Source organism: Nannospalax galili, unplaced genomic scaffold, assembly GCF_000622305.1.
Source record: "Nannospalax galili isolate Female #2095 unplaced genomic scaffold, S.galili_v1.0 scaffold1005, whole genome shotgun sequence".
Taxonomy (NCBI): Eukaryota; Metazoa; Chordata; class Mammalia; order Rodentia; family Spalacidae; genus Nannospalax; species Nannospalax galili.
Genome location: NW_008353008.1, coordinates 295014 through 315776, shown reverse-complemented (window position 1 = coordinate 315776; position 20763 = coordinate 295014). Strand labels below are relative to the sequence as shown.

Genomic DNA, 20763 nt, shown 5'->3' with positions numbered 1-20763 from the left:
GTAACTTTAAAAATATCTGCTTGCTACATGTAAAAGCATAAAACCCATCATTTTGTTCAAATAGTCTATGCTTGCCCACTGTATTAACTTTTAGCTTCTTTTAGTCGCCTTTAAGAAAGCTGCATTTATCAAACTTCTACCTCCCAAGGCTTGGGGATCATTGCAGAAGAGGGAACAGAAAGATTGTAATGGCCAGAGAAGGATGACCACAAGGAAGTAGTTTTCCAAACAGCTGGTTAGTTCATGCACAAGTCCCATGTGTTGAAACTCAAGCCAGACAAAATCCCAGCACAGACTGGGGAAGTAAGAATCCCCAACCTACCTGAGGAATTATTGGCAGCTGATGACTGCTGGGAGGGGGAGAGTCAATCTTTTTTAAGGGTGTGACTCTTGGTAGAATAACCAGGCTCCAGTGGATGGACCCAACCTGAAGGTCATTTGAGGACAGGAACTTGACTCTGTAGGCCTTAATACATATATTATAGTATATTACTATATTAATATATATGAGTAAAGAAATTTGGTTTCAGGGGGTTTAGCAAGGGGGTTGCAGATACATGAGGGGATCTAAATAAGATCAAAATATACTGTATGAAATTTGCAAAAATTCAATAAAAATTCATTTAAAAATTGAAAAAGACAAAAAAATCTTGTTATGAATGTCATTCTGAGAGATAAAAAAATTAATACCAAAAAAACACAAAGAAAAAATTAAAAAATTTCCATTTAAAACAAAAAATGATAGCAACAATAATAATGAATTCGTCCCTTTCATTAGGGAAACCTAATGCCTATTTTCTTCCCTAGCTGCATTGCACATCTTAGTCTTTTGAGCTCTGCTATAGTAGAAACACAGTTCACTCAAACCAACACCCTGCTTGAGTGACTAGGCTCAGGTGGCTGGGTGAGGTTTTTTTTGGTTTTTTTTGTAGCAGTAACAATTGGGCAGGACACATCATAGGAAAACTGACCAGTTCTTAATTTATTAAAGCTATGACAAGCCCATCTGGGAGGGACTATTTTGTGAATATTAAATTTAAGAGCCTTATCAAAAGGTCAATTTAAGTAACCTTAGTCGTTTCTCCCCTTTCCTTGCTTTGTGTGTGGGTGGCTGGGGTGCAAACCACAGGGCCATGGTGACTACACTTCTTTATGGCAGTCCCCAGGCCAGCCTAAGAATGTTCTTCAGTCCGACCACGCATCCCAGGCGCTCTGCAGCTGGGGGCGCCTAGTGTGGGCTGCACTGCAGATACTGAATCTCCCTATCGGCATTCTTTGTTCGGAAACTGGGAACACTTGTTTCAAAAACTTATCCCGAGCCAGGCAGGAGTCGAACCTACAATCTTCTGATCCGTAGTCAGACGCGTTATCCATTGCGCCACTGGCCCATCACGCGGGACTATGTTAGGTGCTTTTTGAGATAAGAGTGGTCCGGCAGTCCTCGAAACTCACCGGAAAGACGACGCGGCTGATAACCGAAAGGGTGAGACAGGAAGGTAAGGGTGAAGAAGGAGTAACCAACTATCTTGGCTCATCCTGCTGGGGTAAGATTAAAAGCCTGTCTTGAGGGACTGAGAGCTGCGTCCAGGCCGAGCTGCGCATGCGTATACGACGTGTGGACGTGCTCGGGCCCCAGCCTTGCGGAATGCGCATGCTCAATCCTGTCCTGGCCTTGTCCTGCGCGTTCCTACGCCTATGTGCTCCATCTCAGGGGGGTGATCGACATGTCAGTGTCCCTTCGATAACTCAGCTGGTAGAGCGGAGGACTGTAGCTGATTCCCCGGTAGGAGACATCCTTAGGTCGCTGGTTTGATTCCGGCTCGAAGGAGACTCTTCGCATGGGGTTCCTGCTGGCCCTTTGCAGTACGCCGCAGTTGCCATCACCTCCTAACACCTCATGGAGGTTCTAGCACTTTCCTCCCATAGGGGCCTGTGCAAACTTTTTGCGACCCCAGCGGGAGCAGAGCATGCGCGGCCGGCTGCTGGTTCCTAACCTGTGCGGTCTTCCCGGTCCGAGTCACACGGAGCCGGATGTCGCAACCACGCCGGCCAAGCTGCTGCTGTCGCCACCTCGCAGCACAAAGGGACCGCTTGGAAGCCCAGCCACCGCGCGAGGCGGTGACGCGTCGTTATGAGGTCGAGTTGCCAAACTGGCTTCCCGCTCCCTTCGATAGCTCAGCTGGTAGAGCGGAGGACTGTAGGCGAATAATCGCGGGCATCCTTAGGTCGCTGGTTCGATTCCGGCTCGAAGGAGAGGGCGCTTAATTTTTACTTTAGGTTCAGTTACTACCGTGGTTAAGACAAAATAATCTTTGCTGCGCAATAGTCTGGTCCTACTTTAGAGGAAGAGCTAAGCCACCAGAGCCAGCGGTGGGGGATTAGCTCAAATGGTAGAGCGCTCGCTTAGCATGCGAGAGGTAGCGGGATCGATGCCCGCATCCTCCAGTTTTTCTGGCTTCCACTCCCTCAGTTCATTCCTTTCGTTTTACCATCTTCCCTGGCTTCCACTCCCTCAGTTCATTCCTTTCGTTTTACCATCTTCCTGAATTCAGCACTCAGGCAGATGAAAGCTAAGGCGAGCTTGACTGCTCGGCAAAGCTTTCCAACACAGCTGATAGTGTGTAGAAAACTTCGATGCGTTTACTTTGGGCATTCAAGAAAATTCTTATTTTCGCACAAATGGCGACAGATTGCTGTCGTATCTATTGGCGTGTCGACTTTGTGTTATTTTGTTTATTTGATGTCAAACTCCCAGGCATGCAATCAAGGCTAAACTCGTTCCAGGAACCCATGCAGGGAAAAGCCGAGCTGAAGGAACTTGGAGCCAAGCGCCAGGGCTGTGCGACCCCACCTCGCCGCCGCACGTCCCCTCGGGTTGGGCAGGACGTCCACGAGGGCCGGGCAAGGGGCTCGAGGGGGTACTTAAGCAATGCAACGCCAGTACACTCCTTCAGAGTCACTGGGGAGGAGGGCTGGGCCCCTCTCCAGTGCAGCTTTGTAAGAAGCAAACGCTCACGCACACTTCTCTGACAAAACACAAAGATCCTTCTGACATTCAGTTCCCTCCTAATTTTCTAGGATACAGTCACAAAAGAGTTATTGGAGCAGCTCGTTCTCACAACACAAAACATAAATCTTCCAGCCAACGCAGAATTATTATCTTTTTGAGAATTATAATAAATAAATAACAATCCTTTGTGCATCTTAGGGTCCAGACAACGTGAATGCTTTTGTCTCTAGTGTATACAACTGCTGCAGTTCCTTGCTTTGTCTTCCACTTTCCAGATTTCCGTTTTTGTCTTATTTTGTTATTTTCAACAATTTTTAAATTGACTATATGAGTCACTTATAAGTACACACGTGTGTGTGTGTGTGTTGAGACAGGGTTTCCATATGTAGTCCATGCTGCCTTTGAAACTATGTATAACCCAGGCTGGCCTCCCACTCTTGATAGACCCTCCCGAGTGTTGGGATTAAGATGTGCACCTACAATGTCCTGCTACTTAAATATCTTGTTATTCATGAACAGTAGAAAAGCAATCCTTTTAACTATGTGTGAGAAGAGCAGGAAATAGGCAGGTCAGAGGAACAGGAAGCACTGCACGTGGACCAGTACTCAAGTAACATGTGGAGATCAGCGGCAGCCAGGTGGGGAGTGGAAATTACAGGAAAATTCAAAGGTGTAAATCAGCATCACAAAGTAGTTAGTCATGTGGGCAGGGAAAGCCCATAGCCTGTCTTGGCTTTGTCACCCCCTGTTGTAAGACCTAGGACAAGTTGCTTGACACCTTGGTTACTTTAGTTTCCTCATTTGTAAAATGGCCATATGATACTTCCTTTCCATTAAGACAGAACTTGAAAGCTCTTAGTTCAGAGCCTGGTGCACAGTAAACACACAGCTGTTGGCAGTACAGAAGGGAGGAGAAGGGGAAGGATGGAAGAGGAGAGGAGAGAGGCGAAGAATGGGCATGAATAGGACCTGTCATTTTCCTAGTATGTTGCAGAGATTGGGACATATTTCAACACCTAAGAGCCCTGGCAGGCATACCACACAGCAAGGCCTGGCGGATTTATTTGGAAGGTTTGTGTGCGTGTTATATAAAAACACGTGACATAAACACATGACAGTGCTGTAAAGGGATGCTTGGGTCCTCTGTGCAAGGAAAGTAGAACAAGATTACCGAGTAGAGAGCAATGACTGAATATGTTACAGATTGACTTTATAACAGAATGTGTGTAACCAGTGAGGTTTTATTAAGAACGTGCATGGCCATGGAAAATGTTAATAAATGAAAGACAAGCAAATAAACTGTATACAGAGCAACAGAAATAATAAATAAAAATGTAAACAAGCATAAATTATAAGAAAAAACTGAGAGCTTGAAGGGTACCTCAGTGACAGACAGAGCACTTTTCTAGCATGTGTGAGACCCTGAGTTTGATCTCCAGTGCAGGAGAAAAAAGAAAGGGAAGGAGGGAGGACAAAGGTGGGAGGGAGGAAGGGAAGAGAAGGGAAGAGTGAGAAGGGGAGAGAGGTGGAAGGGAGGGAAGAGAGAGGGAGAGGGGAGGGGAGGGAAGAGAGGGAAGGAAAGGGAGGGGGTAGGAAGGGAGGGAACCTGAAAGCCAGGTATAATGGTGTGCAACAACTCTGTTTTAGCCTCAGAGCCCAAGAGGCTAAAACAGAAAGACAACTGAAAACAAAACAGTGAATATTTTTCAAAAGTTTTCTGAAATATAAACACTAGTTTTCAATTGTAACTATAAAGGTCCAATAAAAAAACATAAGCCTATAAGCCAAACACATTTCTGGGTACTTTACATATATTAACTCATTTTGTTTTCTCGTAAGAAAGCAGCAGGCCCAGGTGGCTTCGGTAGTAAATTCTACTGAATAGTCAAGAAATAAATAGTACTGGTTATACACAAACTCTGATAAAAAGTTGTAGAAGCACGAGTACGTTGTAAATCACTCTAGGAAGTCCACATCATCTTGGTTCCTCAAACCAAGCAAAGAACCCAGGAAAAGAAAACTTCATCCTTCATGAACAGAACTTCAAAAATTCTCAAAATGTTAATCAGTGCTGTCCCACAATACACAAAAGAAATATATATTATGACTAGACAGAAGTGATTCTAGGAATACAAGACTGATTAGGTCTAAAAAAAAAATCAATGCAATTCACCCTATTAAACATACCAAAGACACATTTGGCCCAATTCAACATCCATTTTTGATTTTTAGAAGAATACCCTTTATTTATTCTTTGCTAAGTTCAGACATGTATACAGCACATTTTGATGATCTTCACCTCCAACTTTCTGCTTCCACTCAATTGGACACCCCACTTCCCCCACCTTCATGTTCTCTCCATTTTGTTGTAATCTACGAAGTCCAATCAGTGCTGCCAGCTGAACCATTCTTGATTTTAAAAACTGCCGGGAAACTTGGAAGAGAAAGGAATTTCATCAATCTAATAAGACATTAATGAAAACCATGGCTAATATTATTACAATTACAATTACAGTAACAGACTGATCACTCTCTTCCTAAGGTTAGAGGCAAGGGTATTTCATCTGAGACTTTGGCAAAATTCAAAGCAATAGGGGAAGAGAAAGACAGTAAAGGGTCTGGAGAGCAGAAAGGAGAGGTCTCATTGTTAAATGCATCAGTCGCATGTAATGCTAATGTTTCAGATGTTTGGAGATTAAATAAAACAATAGAATTTGTTCCATTTTAGTTTTTTATCATGGCAGTTAGAAAATTGGGAGAAATTATGTCTTATATTTGTCACACTTTAGCCTAGGGATAATGTGACCATTCGTGGCACTGAAATAAAGAATGGCTTGTGAGGAAAGGGTTGCAAAAGGCAAGAGTGAATTCAGAGGCATCAATCAGGGGGCTAGGCTTTAGGGGAGGTGGCAGTCCGTGTGCCTAAGGGCTTCAGATACAAGCCACTGAGAGACCTGGGGCTAGTAAAGTATGTGCCATTTGTTGGCTGTCACTTGTTTGTTTCTAGCACATAAATCGTGCCAAGAAATGTTCAGAAGAAAGTACAGTATGGTAGTTTTATGACATTTCCTCAGAGATCTTTATGATGAAGCAACATTTATAAACAACAGATTTAAAGAAGGAGCAATTATCAAGATGAAAAAAAGCTTTTAACCAGAAGTTTGCAAACTATCTAATGGAAGACTGTCACAGTGTGGCTTCTATGAAGAACTTTTCCCAAGGTAATCATTTTTCTGTGATTTTCATTTTTACAAAATGCTATTTTTTCATTAAAAATGTTAAAATTATATGTTCAAGCTGCTTATTTCCAGATAGAAAGCCATATTGTAAAAGACTGACAATAATGTAGACAGACACAAAGTATCAATTGTTCTGTAGATGCCCTGGGTCAGACCCATGTAAGGAGATGGCACTAATACTATTCTTAGAGAGTTTGGTGATAATACACATATATAATATATATACATATATATTGTATATATATAATTGTGTGTGTGTGTGTATGTGTATGTGTGTGTATGTTCTTTTCTTTTTGAGTCAGGGCCCTCCTTTTAAACCCTGACTGGCCTTTCTATGTAGATTCATTCTCAGAGATCTCCCTGACTCTGCCTTTGCCTCCTAAGTGCTGGCATTAAAGACCTGTGCCATGACCAAGACCGGGATTACATATTTTTCTTCAGTAACCTTTAAGGTACTTATATGGAGGTAAATTCTAAAGACAATAATGAATAGGGAGCACGGCTGCTGCTGCTGCTGCTGTGGTGGTGGTAGGTTTTTTGTTTTTTGTTTTTGTTTGTTTTTGTTTTTGTTTTTGTTTTAAGACAAAGTCTCTTATAGTCCTACATGGCCTTAAACTAGATGTGTAGCTGGGGATGATCTTGAGCTCCACTTCCCAAGTGCTGGGAATATAGGCATGCACCAAAAGCACATAGCTTTTCAGAAAGTGCTTTTTGAAAGCGTATCTTGAGCTCTAAGAAACTAAAGGAAGGTATGTTATATCTGTCATGATTGGTATACAGAACCAGATACTTGGTACATAAGTTCATCTGAGTCTTAGGTCAGATCAAGTACAGCTTTCTCCATTAATCATGTATTATGCTCTCATTAGTCAAGGGAGGGAGGGAGGGAGGAGAGGAGAGGGGAGGAATAAGGTGAATAGGCGGATGGGTATTGCAAAGAACTAACAATTTTACTGTCTTAATTTAAGAGGATATAGTTTGGGGTTGGGGAGATGCTCAAACACACATAAAAAGCTAGGTGCAGTGATCCAAGACTTTAACCTGATGCTGGCAGGTGAAGCTAGGAAAATCCCAGCCTAGCCAATTGCTTTGTTGCAAAAAATAAGGTGGGGAGTGATATAGAAAGACAGCTAACTCAACCTCTGTCCTCCACATGCGCATATATGCAGGGTTCCCACACCCATACATAACAATGTGCACACTTCTGTGGCATACACCACACCACAGAAATACATATAGAAGAGGACTTAGTTTGCACAAAATTAAGAATTCCTGGTTTTATTTGGCCTGGGATTAAAATAATTTTGGGGGGATTTAATGGATGCCTGAGTTGACCTGAAAGTCTTCTACTACTTGGGACCTCCCTTTCCAGTCTGTCCAATCTATCTAAGCTCTTTTCTTCAGCACTCACTGAGGCCTCCAGTGTTCACATCTCTCTCTCTCTCTCTCTCTCTCTCTCTCTCTCTCTCTCTCTCTCTCCTTTAATGATTTAATCAGTCAATGTTTTCACTTCTGTTGGGTACAAGAAGCAAGACTAGCCTTCCAATTCCTGTTTTCTTTTTACTAGGTCTGTTCTATGTCTGTCTCACTACTTTTCTTTAAGCTGTGTGATGGTTAATCTTGACTGATTTTAGAACCACCTAGGAATCAATCCCCTGGATGTGTCTGTGAAGGCCTTTCCAGATTAGTTTAACTAAGGTAGGAAGAGCCACCCCTAATGAGGGGAGCACCATTCCATGGCTGGGGTCCCACACTGAATAAAAGTATGAGTGTCAGCATTTAGACACTCCACTTCCTGACTGTGACAAAATGTGACCAGCTCTTACATGGTCCTGCTGCCACAGAGCTGCTCCCTTCCATACCCTCCCTGTCAGGATGGACTGTGAGCTACAGCAAACCCTTCCTTCCTTAAGCTTCTTTCATCAGATATTTTTCCACAACAATGAGAAAAGTAAAGAACACAAGCCGTTGTCAGTTTTTGCTTCCTTTCGGTTCAATGCAATAACTGACCATAAAGGCTCTTCTATTTGATGAACACATATTTGTTGAAGCTAAGCCTCTAATTTTCAAGTACTTAGATTTGTACTATCTGTGCCAATGAGGCCAAAGGGAACAGTAAAAAATGAAAAGCCCAGAGCATTCTGGAATGCTGAGGATGATTAGCACACTTGGCTGAGTCCTTGACCATTTTCTAATTCTTTCTGTCCCCTGAAAAGTTGGTACCCAATAGTTGGCATTACTCTTCTATTTTGGTGCCAATTGGAGTTCACATCACCCTAACTAGAAAGTATAGAATCCATCCAAAGATGGCCCCCCAGGTGCTGCTGTTGGAGAATCTTTCCTGCACATGTTAATTTTCTCCCAAGATTTTCTCCTAACAACAAGGGCTGGTTGTCCAATATGCTAGCCACTAGCCACATGGGGACATTCAAATATAAATTTACATTAAATGTATCTTAAAATTCTCTTCCAGAATTCGTAGGAAAATAGATGGAACTGGAGAGTACGACAGTAAGCAAGGCAGCCCAGGCTTGGAAAACGTACTTGAATATGTTTTTATATCTTAGTTTCTAGTTTTTACATAATTTTTATATTATGTGTGTTTATGTGAGAGTGAATGTGGGTATAATTTATCTAAGTAGGAAAGGGAGCCATAGCAGAGGAAAGGAGCTTTTAAAGGAGGGGCTGGTGGGTAATAAAACTCATATGACATGAAATGGAAAGAGGAATTCTGGGGGAGGAAGGGTACAAATGGGGGATCAGAAGATGGGAGGAAGGAATTGGAGAGGATCCACCAAAACAAAATATGTACGAAAATACCATAAAGAAAGCTGTTATCTTGTATACTAATTAAATGAGGCAACGTACACATGCCAAGGTCAGAAGATAAGGTCATCACTCATAATTTGATTATTTCAAGAGCTTCAATCTGAAATGTCACAAAGCCTCCATATCTTCTATAGAGTCTCCTTCTGAGCTTGTCACTTGCTGTTACCAAGGAGACAAACACCAAATCCAACATGTGTCTCCTGATACTTCAACAGGTAAGAAAGATGCTGCTTCACTGGTAAGAAAGGCTTAGCTGGACAGTTGTTTCCAGCCCTTTCTATTACCAACTCAGTGCCATCTTCATTAATGACACAACGTACCAACCACCTGTGCGACCACCTGCCAAGGAATGCACGTGGAAATTCAATGAATGAATCAAAAACATTTAAAGGGAATGAAATACACCCTAAAACATCCAGGAATAAAACATATTGGTGGATAATATGTCTTCATGTCACAAAAATAAAGTTATTCTTATTTGGTGGATTGAAAATAAATTCAGTTCCATAGTGTGCTATATACATTTTTTAGTACTTTAGTAGCCACAAGAGGCTGGAATACTTGGACAGCACAGATATAGATGATCTCCATCATCAAAGAAAATTCTAACAGCCATGAGTGCCATTCTAGTACATGAGTGTCACACAGTTTAGTGGGTGAGAGATCATGGGATCCATAGTGAAAAGATGTTCTCCGTAACTAGGTCACAACTGCGGAACTGTAAGACTATGGACAACTGCTTTGCTCAGCCTTAGCTGGCTCCATGGACATAATAATACCCATTAGAGGGAGCTATTCAAAGTGACTGGGACTCAGTGTGTGATTATTTGAATTTGCTGTTCTGAAACAGAAGTGAAAAGTTTTAGAATCCCCTTTTCCTCTTTCTTGAGATGAAGAACATACGTAGGTTTTTTCGAAGGGCAAAGAACTGCCCCTTTCTAAAAAAAGTGTAAGCGTAACTTCTACTGGTTACTTTTCTCAAGGCTGTGACAAAATACCTGACAGAAGCAGCTTAAGAAAAGAAAAGGCTTAATTGGGCTCATAATGGCAGCAGATGGCTTCAAGGCAGCAAGAGTGTGCATCTGGGACTCCTCACCTCCAAGTATCTTGGCAGAACAGGAAGTACAGAGGAAACAGGAAGTGGGGCGGGGGTTGGTCTGTAACATCTCCAGACCTACAATTAGTGACCTACTCCTCCAGTGAGGCTTTATCTCCTAGACTTGAAGGTTTCACAACCTTCCAGAGCAGCCCCACCATCCAGCAGCATCCAAGTGTTCAAACACACGGGCCTATAGGAGACACTACACATCCAAATCCCCACATAGCTATCATACAACGCCAATGCTTTCCTGAATTTCATGTCGCTAGCAATTTACCTATCTGAGGAAGTAATGAGAATCTTTAAGGGGATCAGAGGTTCAGGGGGCTTGGAACTGAGTTTGCTGGTGTGAAGGACATTCTGGAGAGGACTGTGCCTTAATTTGTAAAGCTTGACCAGCTTCAGGTAGTTAGTCTCAGAGTTGCCTTGTTCCAGCCCCTGAACAAGCCTGCTTCCCTTTGCCTGGCAGCTAGAGGTCAAAAAATGTCAGTCCCTCCCTTCTGCTGTCATCTCTCAATACCAAATCTACTTTCATGTGTTTATTGTGGGAATGCCTTTCATAAATGGGCATAATCTGGACTAATGACTTTTATTTATTTTTTAAAAATATTTTGTCTGTTTGTTTTTTTAAATTTTATGTGTATGAGTATATTGCTTACATGTACATAAGTGCACCCAATGCCTGTAGAGGTCAGAAGAGGGCATCAGATCCCTTGGATCTGGAGTTAGGACAGTTGTTAGCTGCCATGTAAGTGGGACTTGAACTCAAGTCCTCTAAAAGAACAGCCAGTACTCTTAACCACTGAACCATCTCTCCAGTCCCAGACTAATGACTTTTAACTAACCCCAGCAAAACCATGTGCTCTTGTATCTTATGACCTTGGCACTTGACCTCATTTCTTTGACAACCTCAATTTGATACTCCACCCAAAAAGATGATAGATGAGTGAATGTGGCCATGCTTGAGAATTAATATATCAAAACACTGAAGGCAGTGCCCCAGGTCCGTTGCACACAGTGGAGACTGGGAAGGATGTGTGACCTTGGGTGAATGAGGTATTCTAGAAGTAGGGTTGAAAAGGCTTGATGGTCTATTTAGATTAGGGTAGAGCCAAAGGTGTACTTTCCCCAACTGAAGCTGGAGAAACCATTTTGAAAAAAAAAATGTGGTTGGGGCCTGACTCAGGGCACAGTTCAAGAGACAGAGCTCTAACAGGACAGTTCCTTCAGCACAGTTCCATGAGACATCTAGGGGAACTGGTATCCTTTGCATTCAGGCCCACTCTTAAAAACTAAATTTTACGAGTTAGACCTTTTTGGTTATTCAGGTAATTATAATGTTGGCATAGCAATGCCACAGTTTACCCAGGTTTTTAGGGCTCCACGTCCTTTTCCCATACTTACCTGGGAGATTAGGAAGCCTTAGTTTCTCAGTTTTTCTAAACACTTATCCCCCAGTTTGCTCAACTCAGGAATAAAAACTAATTAGGGATTCTAACAATTAGGGCTTCTAATCACAGCATTTACCTGTGTAGTTGGACTTATTTCAAGCCCCATATGTTGGACTGTACAGTAGAAGACAGTAAGAATTAATGACCCCACCACCACCACCAGGCCATACAGTCCAGATGACCTCCAGGCCATTGTGCCATTGTGTTGTGTTTACAACTCTGTGGAAGTCTTAAATATGCCTGAAATTTGAAATTCTGGTGTAGTTCCAGAATGGCCTCTGTCTCTTAGACTTTGAAGAATTTGAGAGTAGGCTAAAATGTTCTGGTTCCTCCCTGGATCAGAGCACTATTGGTGTGCCCCACTCAGCCCACCAACTTGTCCCTCAGATTGCTGGTTGTTAAAAGGAGGCAGGATCAAGAGATGGAGAAAGAAAGAAAAGGAGGAAAGTGGGATTATCCAATGCCATCTCTCATATTCTTGTGGCTCTCTGGCTGGCTTCCCACAGGGTCTCCAGGAACAGTTCTAGGAAAAAGTGGAAGGTATAGAGTGCAGTGAAGCCAAGAAAAAAATTAGAAGACTGGGAATCAGCTATACATCAAATAATGGAACTGGAGTTTTCAACATCAAAAGTACTATTATTTATGAGATATTTGCCCTTCAAATACTGCTAAATGGGGCTGGAGAGATGGCTCAGTGGTTAAGAACAATGGTTGTTCTTGCAGAAGACCTGGGTTTGAATCCCAGCACCCACATGGCAACTAACAACTGTCCGTAACTCCAGTCCCAGGGGATCTAACAGCCTCTTCTGACCTCTGTGGGCATTGCACGATACAGGTGCACTTACCTACATGCAGGCAATACATGCATACACATAAAACTTTAAAAATTAAATTAAAAAAATACTGCTGTTAGTTGTAAACTCCTTAGTTACATATGACAGAACTGAAATCCAGCTAGGTGAGGCACTTTCCCAAGACTACAAGATGAGGCAGACACAGAACCAGAGAAAGCTTCCTGACTCACTGAAGTTCCCTGCATTGTCATGCTGGCTCATGCTGAAGGCATCTGAGTCATCTCTGTGGAGTCTAATTTCATAGCCACCCCAGAGTCCATTTCCTCCTTTCCTTCCAAAGTACCATTGCCCCATTCGGGGCTTTCTGGCCTCTTACCTGGACTATTGGCAACAGTCTCCAACCTGAGCTTTCATCTAGCTCAATCAGTGCAGGAAGGTTAACCTAACCAAAACACACATGTACACTCATGGAGGCATCCTTGCAAGAACCTTTGAATGACTTCCTGGTGCCTGATTTAGTAAGTGTTAAAGAAAAAACCCTTAGCACACTATTCATGGCCTGCCAAATCATCAGCAGAATGCTCTACACTCCAGCCACATCACTGCGCTCTCCTGTGTGCCTTTGTGCCTCTGCCTATGTATCTTCCCTGGAAAACCCCACCTGTGAACCCCTGTGGATCCTTTCCCTATTCATGAAATCATCCTCATTCCTCCCACTCTGAATCTCTATAGCCCTTCATCATTTTGTGTTTCACTGTGGTTCTGCACGTGCATGTCTTAGCTGCATTTCACTGAACTCCTTGAGGGCAATAACTTGAGTCATATTTATCTTTTGATTCCCAGAGCCATAGGGAAGCACATGATAAACAATGAATTCTTTTTGAAGGAGTGTATTCTTTCCATCGGAATAGGCTCACAGAATGAGGTTATGAAAAGGAAAATATTTTACAGCTATACAGCTGTGTTTAAGAAATAGCCATTACACAAAAGTTAAAAAATGTTAAAGTTTAATTTTGCAAAAATGTTATAGTAAGCTGTTGATCGATTATTGAAGAAGGAAATTTTATTTTTTATAAGTTTAGTGCAGCCTCTGTGAGCAGCATTGATAGTCTATGGCAGTGTGCAGTCCTATCCCAGGCCTTCACACTCACTAGCTGCTTCACCCAGAGCAACTTCTAGTCCTTTCACATTTGATACCTCATTTTCACAGTACTTTAGATATACAGTGCTTACCATTATGTTATAATTGCCCAGAGCATTCAGAACAATAGCATGCTGTTCATTCAGGCTTGTAGTCAGAGAGCCAATAAGATATGCCATATAGCCCAAGTGCATAGCCAGTTAGACCAGCAAGGTTGGTGTAAATACAATCTGATGGTCATACAATGACAGAATTGCCTAATAATGCATTTCTCAGGATGTGTCCCTGTCATCAAAACTCATGCCTATATTATAAGTTGAAACAGTATGATGATTCATCTTTATTGTTGAATTGATTGAAGACACCTAGAAAACTGGTAAAGCACATTTCTAGGTATGATTGAGGAGGTGTTTCTAGAGCCAATTGGTATGTGGGTCTGCAAACTGAGGAGGCAAGAAGACCTATCTTGAATTGTGGGCAGCACCATCCAGTAGAGCGAGGGCCCAGATGGAGCAGGAGAGAAAGTGGACAAAGTAGGATATTCATATGTGTCTGCATACTGCACTTTTTTGGGGTGGGTGTGTTTTTTCGCTGCTGCCGTCACCCCCAGACATTAGACTCCAGATTCTCTGGCCTAGACTTGCACCAGTGACTCTTCAGGGGCCTCTGCTTCAGTCCGAGGCTGCAGCATTGATACCTCTTGTTCTGAGGCTTCCAGTGGACTGAGCAGCTATTGGATTCTCTAGTTCAGCAGGCTACAGAAAGCCTTTGAGACTATTCAACCTCTGGTCATGTGAGCCAATCTGGTAAATCCTTCTTATAACTAAATATACATTCTACTGATTCTACTGCTCTGGAGAACCCTGGCTAGTAAGTGCTTTTCCTTAGATTGCAAAATCTTTTACAATAGAAACTTCCCTGGAAGATAGTTCACATATTGTGCTCAGAACTCCATAGCATGTCACTGACTAAGGTAGGTGACAGGATGTAATTCAGCAGGAAAGATGCTTGAATTCCTTTCTTCACTGAAGTTGCTAAATAAATGTTGAAAGTATTGAGAGAATGTAGCTTACTATTAGATAACAGACCTTACTGAATTGCCAATAACTTATCAGTGCACATAGCACTATGACCATATAAAACCATTCATGATGAGCTATGCTTCACTGTAATTAAGTGCACACAGGGGATTGTTAATAAAATATGTTTTGTTTAGAATTTTTGAAACCATATAGAAAAAGATGAAAAATTAATCACATAAAAACCTTGCATGCATTTTATTTAGGTTTTTTAAAATCTGAGTTAAAGTTTTACATACACTGTATATAAATTAAACAATTTTACAAAATCCTGGAAAATGTCAGAATCTGTGTTTATGACGCAAGAACAGACCAATAACATCAGAAATGACTAGGAACTATCACTGTAAAGAATCACCTTGGATCAAAGGGCAAATGCAAAGGCAATTTAGGAGCAGATGGAACAGGTGTAAGGGGCTCCATCTTCACACTAATTGTCAAAGGTATTGATATCTGTGCTCCAATGCATGGAAAAAAATGCAGCTGTGTGCTATCCAATGCTAGCTACTATACTGTACCAATGCAGATTGTTACTGTCTTTGTGTTTTGGGGCTTGTGTAGGGTAGGAGGTAAATGATGAAAGAGGGCCTGGAAGGGAAACAGTGTAGAAGAGAAAAGACTGTATTAGAATTTTATTAGAGGTTAAAAACAATTGGATAATTAGTTTTGGATTTTTTTTTTTTTTTTTGAGACAGGTTTCCTATGTAGCCTCCAAACTTGCTATACCACCTAGGCTGGCCTTGAACTTGTGATCTTCCTGTCTTGGCCTTCCAAGTGTTGGGATTATTTGTGTGCATCACCATACTCAACAACTTGGTTTTCAAAGATGTTTTGTAGAAGTCTTGGGAGATATTCAATGGATAAAGAGCAACACAAGCAGGAGGACCAGAGTTCAGAGCCCCAAGGCCAGTACAAATGCTTGTTGGATGTGGCCGCCCACCTGTAATTCCAGGGAGGAGACAGAAGAATACTCTAAGAAAGCTGGCTAAACTAGTCCTATCATTGAACTTTGGCTTCAGTTGAGAAACTCTCTCTCAATGAATAAAGTGAAGAATAGTTGAGGAAGACTCCGGATGCCAGTGTAATAGCCCGAGCACCTCCATTTTGTGTAAGTTTAACTGGTTAATCATCCAGCATAGGTCCACCCCTAGGAAGGCGGGTCATGCTAAAGAGATGACCTGAATACTTAGAGCGTTAATGAGATAGCGAGTTTTTCCTGCCTGTATTCCTGCCTACTAGCGCAGAACTTCCAAAGAGCCACAGTCACGTAGGTCTCTGTAAGTCTGCCCAACTAAAAGGCGTAATTTCCCTTTTTCTTCTCCATGCCTTTCTTACTAAACATGCTTTCTTTAAGGCTTTGGGTTGCCCCTAGAATCTTGTATTTCTTTATTTTCTCTAAATCTTCCTTCTCCCAGCCATGTGGCTGCCAGCCAGCCTTGAGTCTGACCCCCATGCCTTGTCCCCTCCATTCTCCTCCTCAAGGCAACTACCGAGATTACTAGCTTGCCTACTCTGAGGATTTTTCTTTAAAATTCAAATAAAATTGTAAAAGCTTAATTCAGCTGATTCGGAACTTTTTGAGTCTGGATAGTCTTTCCCGGTTCCTGAACTCCATAACAGATGTGTCGAGTTAGCTGTCCAGCACAGGACACAGTAGATGCAAATGTGAACACACATGCACACATAGACATGTATATAAAGAAAAAGCTTGTAGATATTTTTATGGTAAAAGGACATTGAAGTTAGCTTTTAAATTGAAATTTTCCCCATACCACAGCCCTAGCAAAAAATGAAACATTGGGGCTAGAGAGATAGCTCAGCGGTTAAGAGCACTGACTGCTCTTGCAGAGGACCCGGGTTCGATTCTCAGCACCCACATGGAGGCTACGAACCGTCCTTAACTCCAGTTCCAGGGGAGTTTGATGCCCTCTTCGGACCTCCGCAGCATTGCACGACATGGGTGCACTCACATACATGCAGACAATACACTCATACACATAAAATTTTAAAAAAATTTAGATGAAACATTATGCAAGTCTTTTTCTATGATTACCCTTGTGAAACTAGAGTACAGATTTTCAGGATCAACTTTGCTTGCTTTCACCGAAGAAGGTTCTATCATGCTACTTCTAGTGTCTCTCTTCCTGACGTCTAAAGACAGAAATGGCATTTCTTACACAGTTATACTGTAGAGCTCCATTCTGAAGGAGCCTGTCACCAAGTTCTTTCCAAGTGATCAGGGAGGGCATGGCTCAGGGACCAGGCATGCACATTTGCATTTGTTGTTGACAACTGTAGGCTTTAGCCAGCCTTCCCTTCACAACCCCCTTCTAAATGGAGCTTGTAAGCCTCCTTCCCACCCACTCTCTTACTTCCCAGGACAAGAATGTTGACTCCTGCTTTCTGTCACCTGTCAGAATCCATCCTCCTGTCACTGGCTTATATGGACAAGTCAGTCCAAGGTCATGTGACCTAGAACTGCTAAAAACAGCTCCCACTCCTAACCAGGGCCTGAAACAATGTCCTCCATGGAGAGAAATGTAAAGGACACTTGATCATACGGTCCTTGGAATTATTTCCAGGAAACACTTGCAGAAGTTCGGGAGCTCCCTCTTCCTGGCAGCGCACTCAGGGACGGCCAGGAGATGAGCGCTTCTCTGAATTACAAGTCTTTCTCCAAAGAACAGCAGACCATGGATAACTTGGAGAAGCAACTGATCTGTCCCATCTGCCTAGAGATGTTCACAAAGCCTGTGGTCATTCTCCCGTGCCAGCACAACCTGTGTAGGAAATGTGCCAGCGACATCTTCCAGGTTGGTTTGTTTGGAGTTTGGAGGTTGCAAAGTCTCCCTCCGTTCTGAATCAAGTGCTTGATAGCAAATTCAGTACCCTTAGAAAACTTTCCAAGGCTGTGTTTGTTTTCAGTTTATCTGAATTTCAGTGTATTTCTGTTGAACTGCTCTGTGCTTTGCTGTCAATTTCCTCCTTACTTCCAAATCCAGTTGTATTTAAATTCTAAGAACCATATTTATTTTAAGTAAAACCAGATCCCTGAATCTATTTCAAAATTGGAAATGAATTACTGATTAGGATATGAATGTTGGAGTTTCTGACTGAAAGTTTGGGTTATGAAAACGCTGGATGGAAAAGTGCCTTGTGCTGATATGGGTGTACTGCAGACGGCTATGGATAAGGGCTGGCCCATGTTTCAGTACCACTTGCAGTAAACCCTGAGGGTTTGTTTTATGACAAGCTCAAAGGAGTCCATGTTGTGTGTAGTCACAGAGAGTGAAAATAAGTCTCCAAAAAGCTCCCTGAGGCATTACTCAATTCCTCTTTTCTTGCTTGGCAAGAACAGGCCTCTAACCCTTACTTGCCCACCAGAGGAGGCACCACGGTGGCATCAGGGGGACGATTCCGCTGCCCCTCCTGCAGACACGAAGTGGTTTTAGACAGACATGGGGTATATGGACTTCAGAGGAACCTGCTGGTGGAAAACATCATTGACATCTACAAGCAGGAATCCACCAGGTAAAAGCCCCTCTGTGAGCTGGACCCATTTGATCATTCGTTTTCATTTTAATGAGTTGATATACTGAATACTTGTTGCTAGTCACAGATAATTGTTCCATATAAAAAAGATTTATTTCCAAGTCAGTTTTTCCCGATGGAACTGAGAATTGCTCATGGAGGGAAAGGAGGGAACTGGAGCACATGCATCTATTTCATTGAAGATGGTGATGTTAAAAGAGATAGGATCCTGCCCCCACAGTCTTGTGCTACACGCGTTGTAGGTATATTGACACACCACTACGTTGAAGAAAAATCTCAGCCCGAAATTTTCATAAAGCTAAAAGAAATGATACCTTCTAAAATAGAAATGATACCTTCTAAAATAGCCTTGTTCCTAATAGTCTTGCCTTAAAATTGTCTGGAAAATAACAGTAGCAATTTAAAAACACTTTGACACAGTTTGTCATAATAGTCACTCTACTGGAAATTCAAGGCAAGATAATACTCTGGTCTTCAGGAACTTTATTTAAAGAAATGCAGGAGGGGGAAAGGTGAAGTTCAGGCTATGCTTCCCCAGTCCCTAGATTGTATTAGTGTATATCATTAATGTCTATTTGTTGATTGATTGAGATGTCATATATACATTCATTCATTAAAAATACATTTTTAAATCTCATTTATTACACCATCTAGGCCATACAGTTCCTTTCTTAGACACAGCACTGTGAGGGTATATTCCTAGAAGGCACAGTGTGAAGAGCCATTTTTTTCATTGTGCATAGGTCAATTCAGTCCACAAGCTTGGTAGCCACATGGAGACCATGTTGAAAAAGACTCATTATGATCCTTTTTATAGGGGACATGTGTTTACGGAACATCTGCAGGGCTGTGAGAGCCCTGCACTCTAAGAAGGAAAGCTGTTCTATTAATCCAACACGTAATTATTGTAATTATTGTGGCTATTAGTCTCTGCTTAAGATTCAAAACTAAATTAGCTAGTTCCAGGATATAGATGGAATTGAGGGAAAAAGTTTTGATGACATATTGCAGACAACTGTTTCTCTCACTTCCTGTATCTGATCTCATTGCGTTTCGTTAACTTTAAAATTCAGAATCATATTGTATCTTTAAAAAGATTAACCAATTAATAATTAATAATCAACCAGTTATTAAAAGGCATTTATGTGACAACTGCTTCAGTGCCAAATGCAGTGCCTTGCACAGAATAGTTGCTCTACAATGCCGGCTCTTTAAGCAGCACCACAACCAATCTTTCTCATTGTGTTTATCGCCGTTACTGTTCCTGCCACAGTGGGAACCACAAACATGAGCATAATGACATTTGCTATGGAACCTAGAGGACAGCAAATTTTAAAACTTGTGTTGGTAAAACTACAAGACATATCTTTACCTTAACTATGAAGCTGGCTTGATGCATATGTCAAAAATAGTACCCAGGGGCTGAGAAGCAAGTTCTATGCACCAAATTCCCACCAATAAAGCATATAGCTGAATGGAGAAGGGACTTTGTTTTGTTTTGCTTTGATTTTTTGAGGCAGGGTCTCCCTGTTAGCCTCAGCTGGCCTGGAACTCACTATTTGACCAGGCTGGCCTTGATGTCACAAAGATCTTCTACCTGCCGCCGCCTCCTGAGTGCTGGGATTAAAAGCATGTCCCCCACACTCAGCTACAGTAAGAATATTTTTGTGATTATCAAATTCTTACATTGGTTTTCTAACTTGACACTTGTCTTTGGGGCATTTTCACTTGGTAGTAAAGCCATAAGTTGCCTAAAGCACTTGGCTACATGTCTGGTCATAAAACTAGTTGTTCCCTGAAATCAGGAAGCTATAACAGACCAGAATCCTGAGCCTCAGGGCACATTAGATGACCCTGGAATAAACTTGGACATACCGAGTGAAGTAAGAGGGCCTCTGGACATTGGTTGTGTCAACAAAAAGGACAGATGCTGTAGATGATGGTATGAGTACTAGTCAACTCTCACTTCTCACAGACTAGGTGGAGCTCGAGATTGCAGGTCTTGACAAATTCTGGCCTTATACAGAATTTTGTGTGGTGCTGAACTAGCCACACTCTGGAGATTAGAGTAGGCACTAACTCTGTTAATATAATTATTGAAGATACAAATAATTTGTAAATATAATAAGCAAAGCTACTTTGTGCTGTGTGTTTAGCACTGTTAGGGTGCTTTACCTGGAAATTATGTGGAATTCTTTGATTTGCACAATAGTCTTATGAGCTGGTTTTTCTTATCACCCTACTCAAGGTTTGTGGAGGGGTGTGTGCATGTGTACATGTTTGTATACATGTATAGAGGCCAGTGGTTGAAGTCTTGCTTTACTGCTGTTCACCTTATTTTTCTAATATAATATTTTATGAATTCTTTGAGAATTTCATAATGTATTTTAATCATATACCCCCCACTCCTCTCCCTAACTTCTTCCAGATCTATCCCACCTCCCCATTCCCAACATCTTGTCCTCCTTTTAATAGCCTCCCGAGTCTAATTTGTCCTGTCCATGTATTTGTGGGTGTGAGGCCATCCACTGGAGTGTGGTCAACCTACCAGGGACCCTTGAAGAAAACT

General features: G+C 42.0%; 1 protein-coding gene and 4 non-coding genes across 7 annotated transcripts in view; 4 read left to right on the top strand and 1 right to left on the bottom strand.

The window, feature by feature from the left end:
* Window positions 1–1315: 1315 nt before the first annotated feature.
* On the bottom strand, window positions 1316–1388 carry Trnar-acg. The gene has a single exon. It is a non-coding gene; the product is annotated as a tRNA-Arg (tRNA).
* Window positions 1389–1735: 347 nt separating this feature from the next.
* Trnay-gua lies at window positions 1736–1828 on the top strand. Its single transcript has 2 exons — window positions 1736–1772; window positions 1793–1828. It is a non-coding gene; the product is annotated as a tRNA-Tyr (tRNA).
* Window positions 1829–2164: 336 nt separating this feature from the next.
* Window positions 2165–2253, top strand: Trnay-gua. Its single transcript is given in 2 exon segments — window positions 2165–2201; window positions 2218–2253. It is a non-coding gene; the product is annotated as a tRNA-Tyr (tRNA).
* A 119-nt stretch (window positions 2254–2372) lies between these two features.
* On the top strand, window positions 2373–2445 carry Trnaa-agc. The gene has a single exon. It is a non-coding gene; the product is annotated as a tRNA-Ala (tRNA).
* Window positions 2446–17068: 14623 nt separating this feature from the next.
* Trim55 (tripartite motif containing 55) overlaps window positions 17069–20763 on the top strand; it is a 51547-nt gene continuing 47852 nt past the window's right edge. For 2 of the 3 annotated variants that reach the window (XM_008850256.3, XM_008850255.3), the window contains exons 1-2: window positions 17151–17455; window positions 18001–18173. In XM_008850256.3, coding sequence (XP_008848478.1) covers window positions 17288–17455; window positions 18001–18173 — 341 coding nt within the window. In that variant the 5' untranslated portion in view covers window positions 17151–17287. Of the gene's footprint in view, window positions 17456–18000; window positions 18174–20763 lie in introns of all 3 variants that reach the window. The other variant, XM_008850258.1, reaches the window with a different exon arrangement.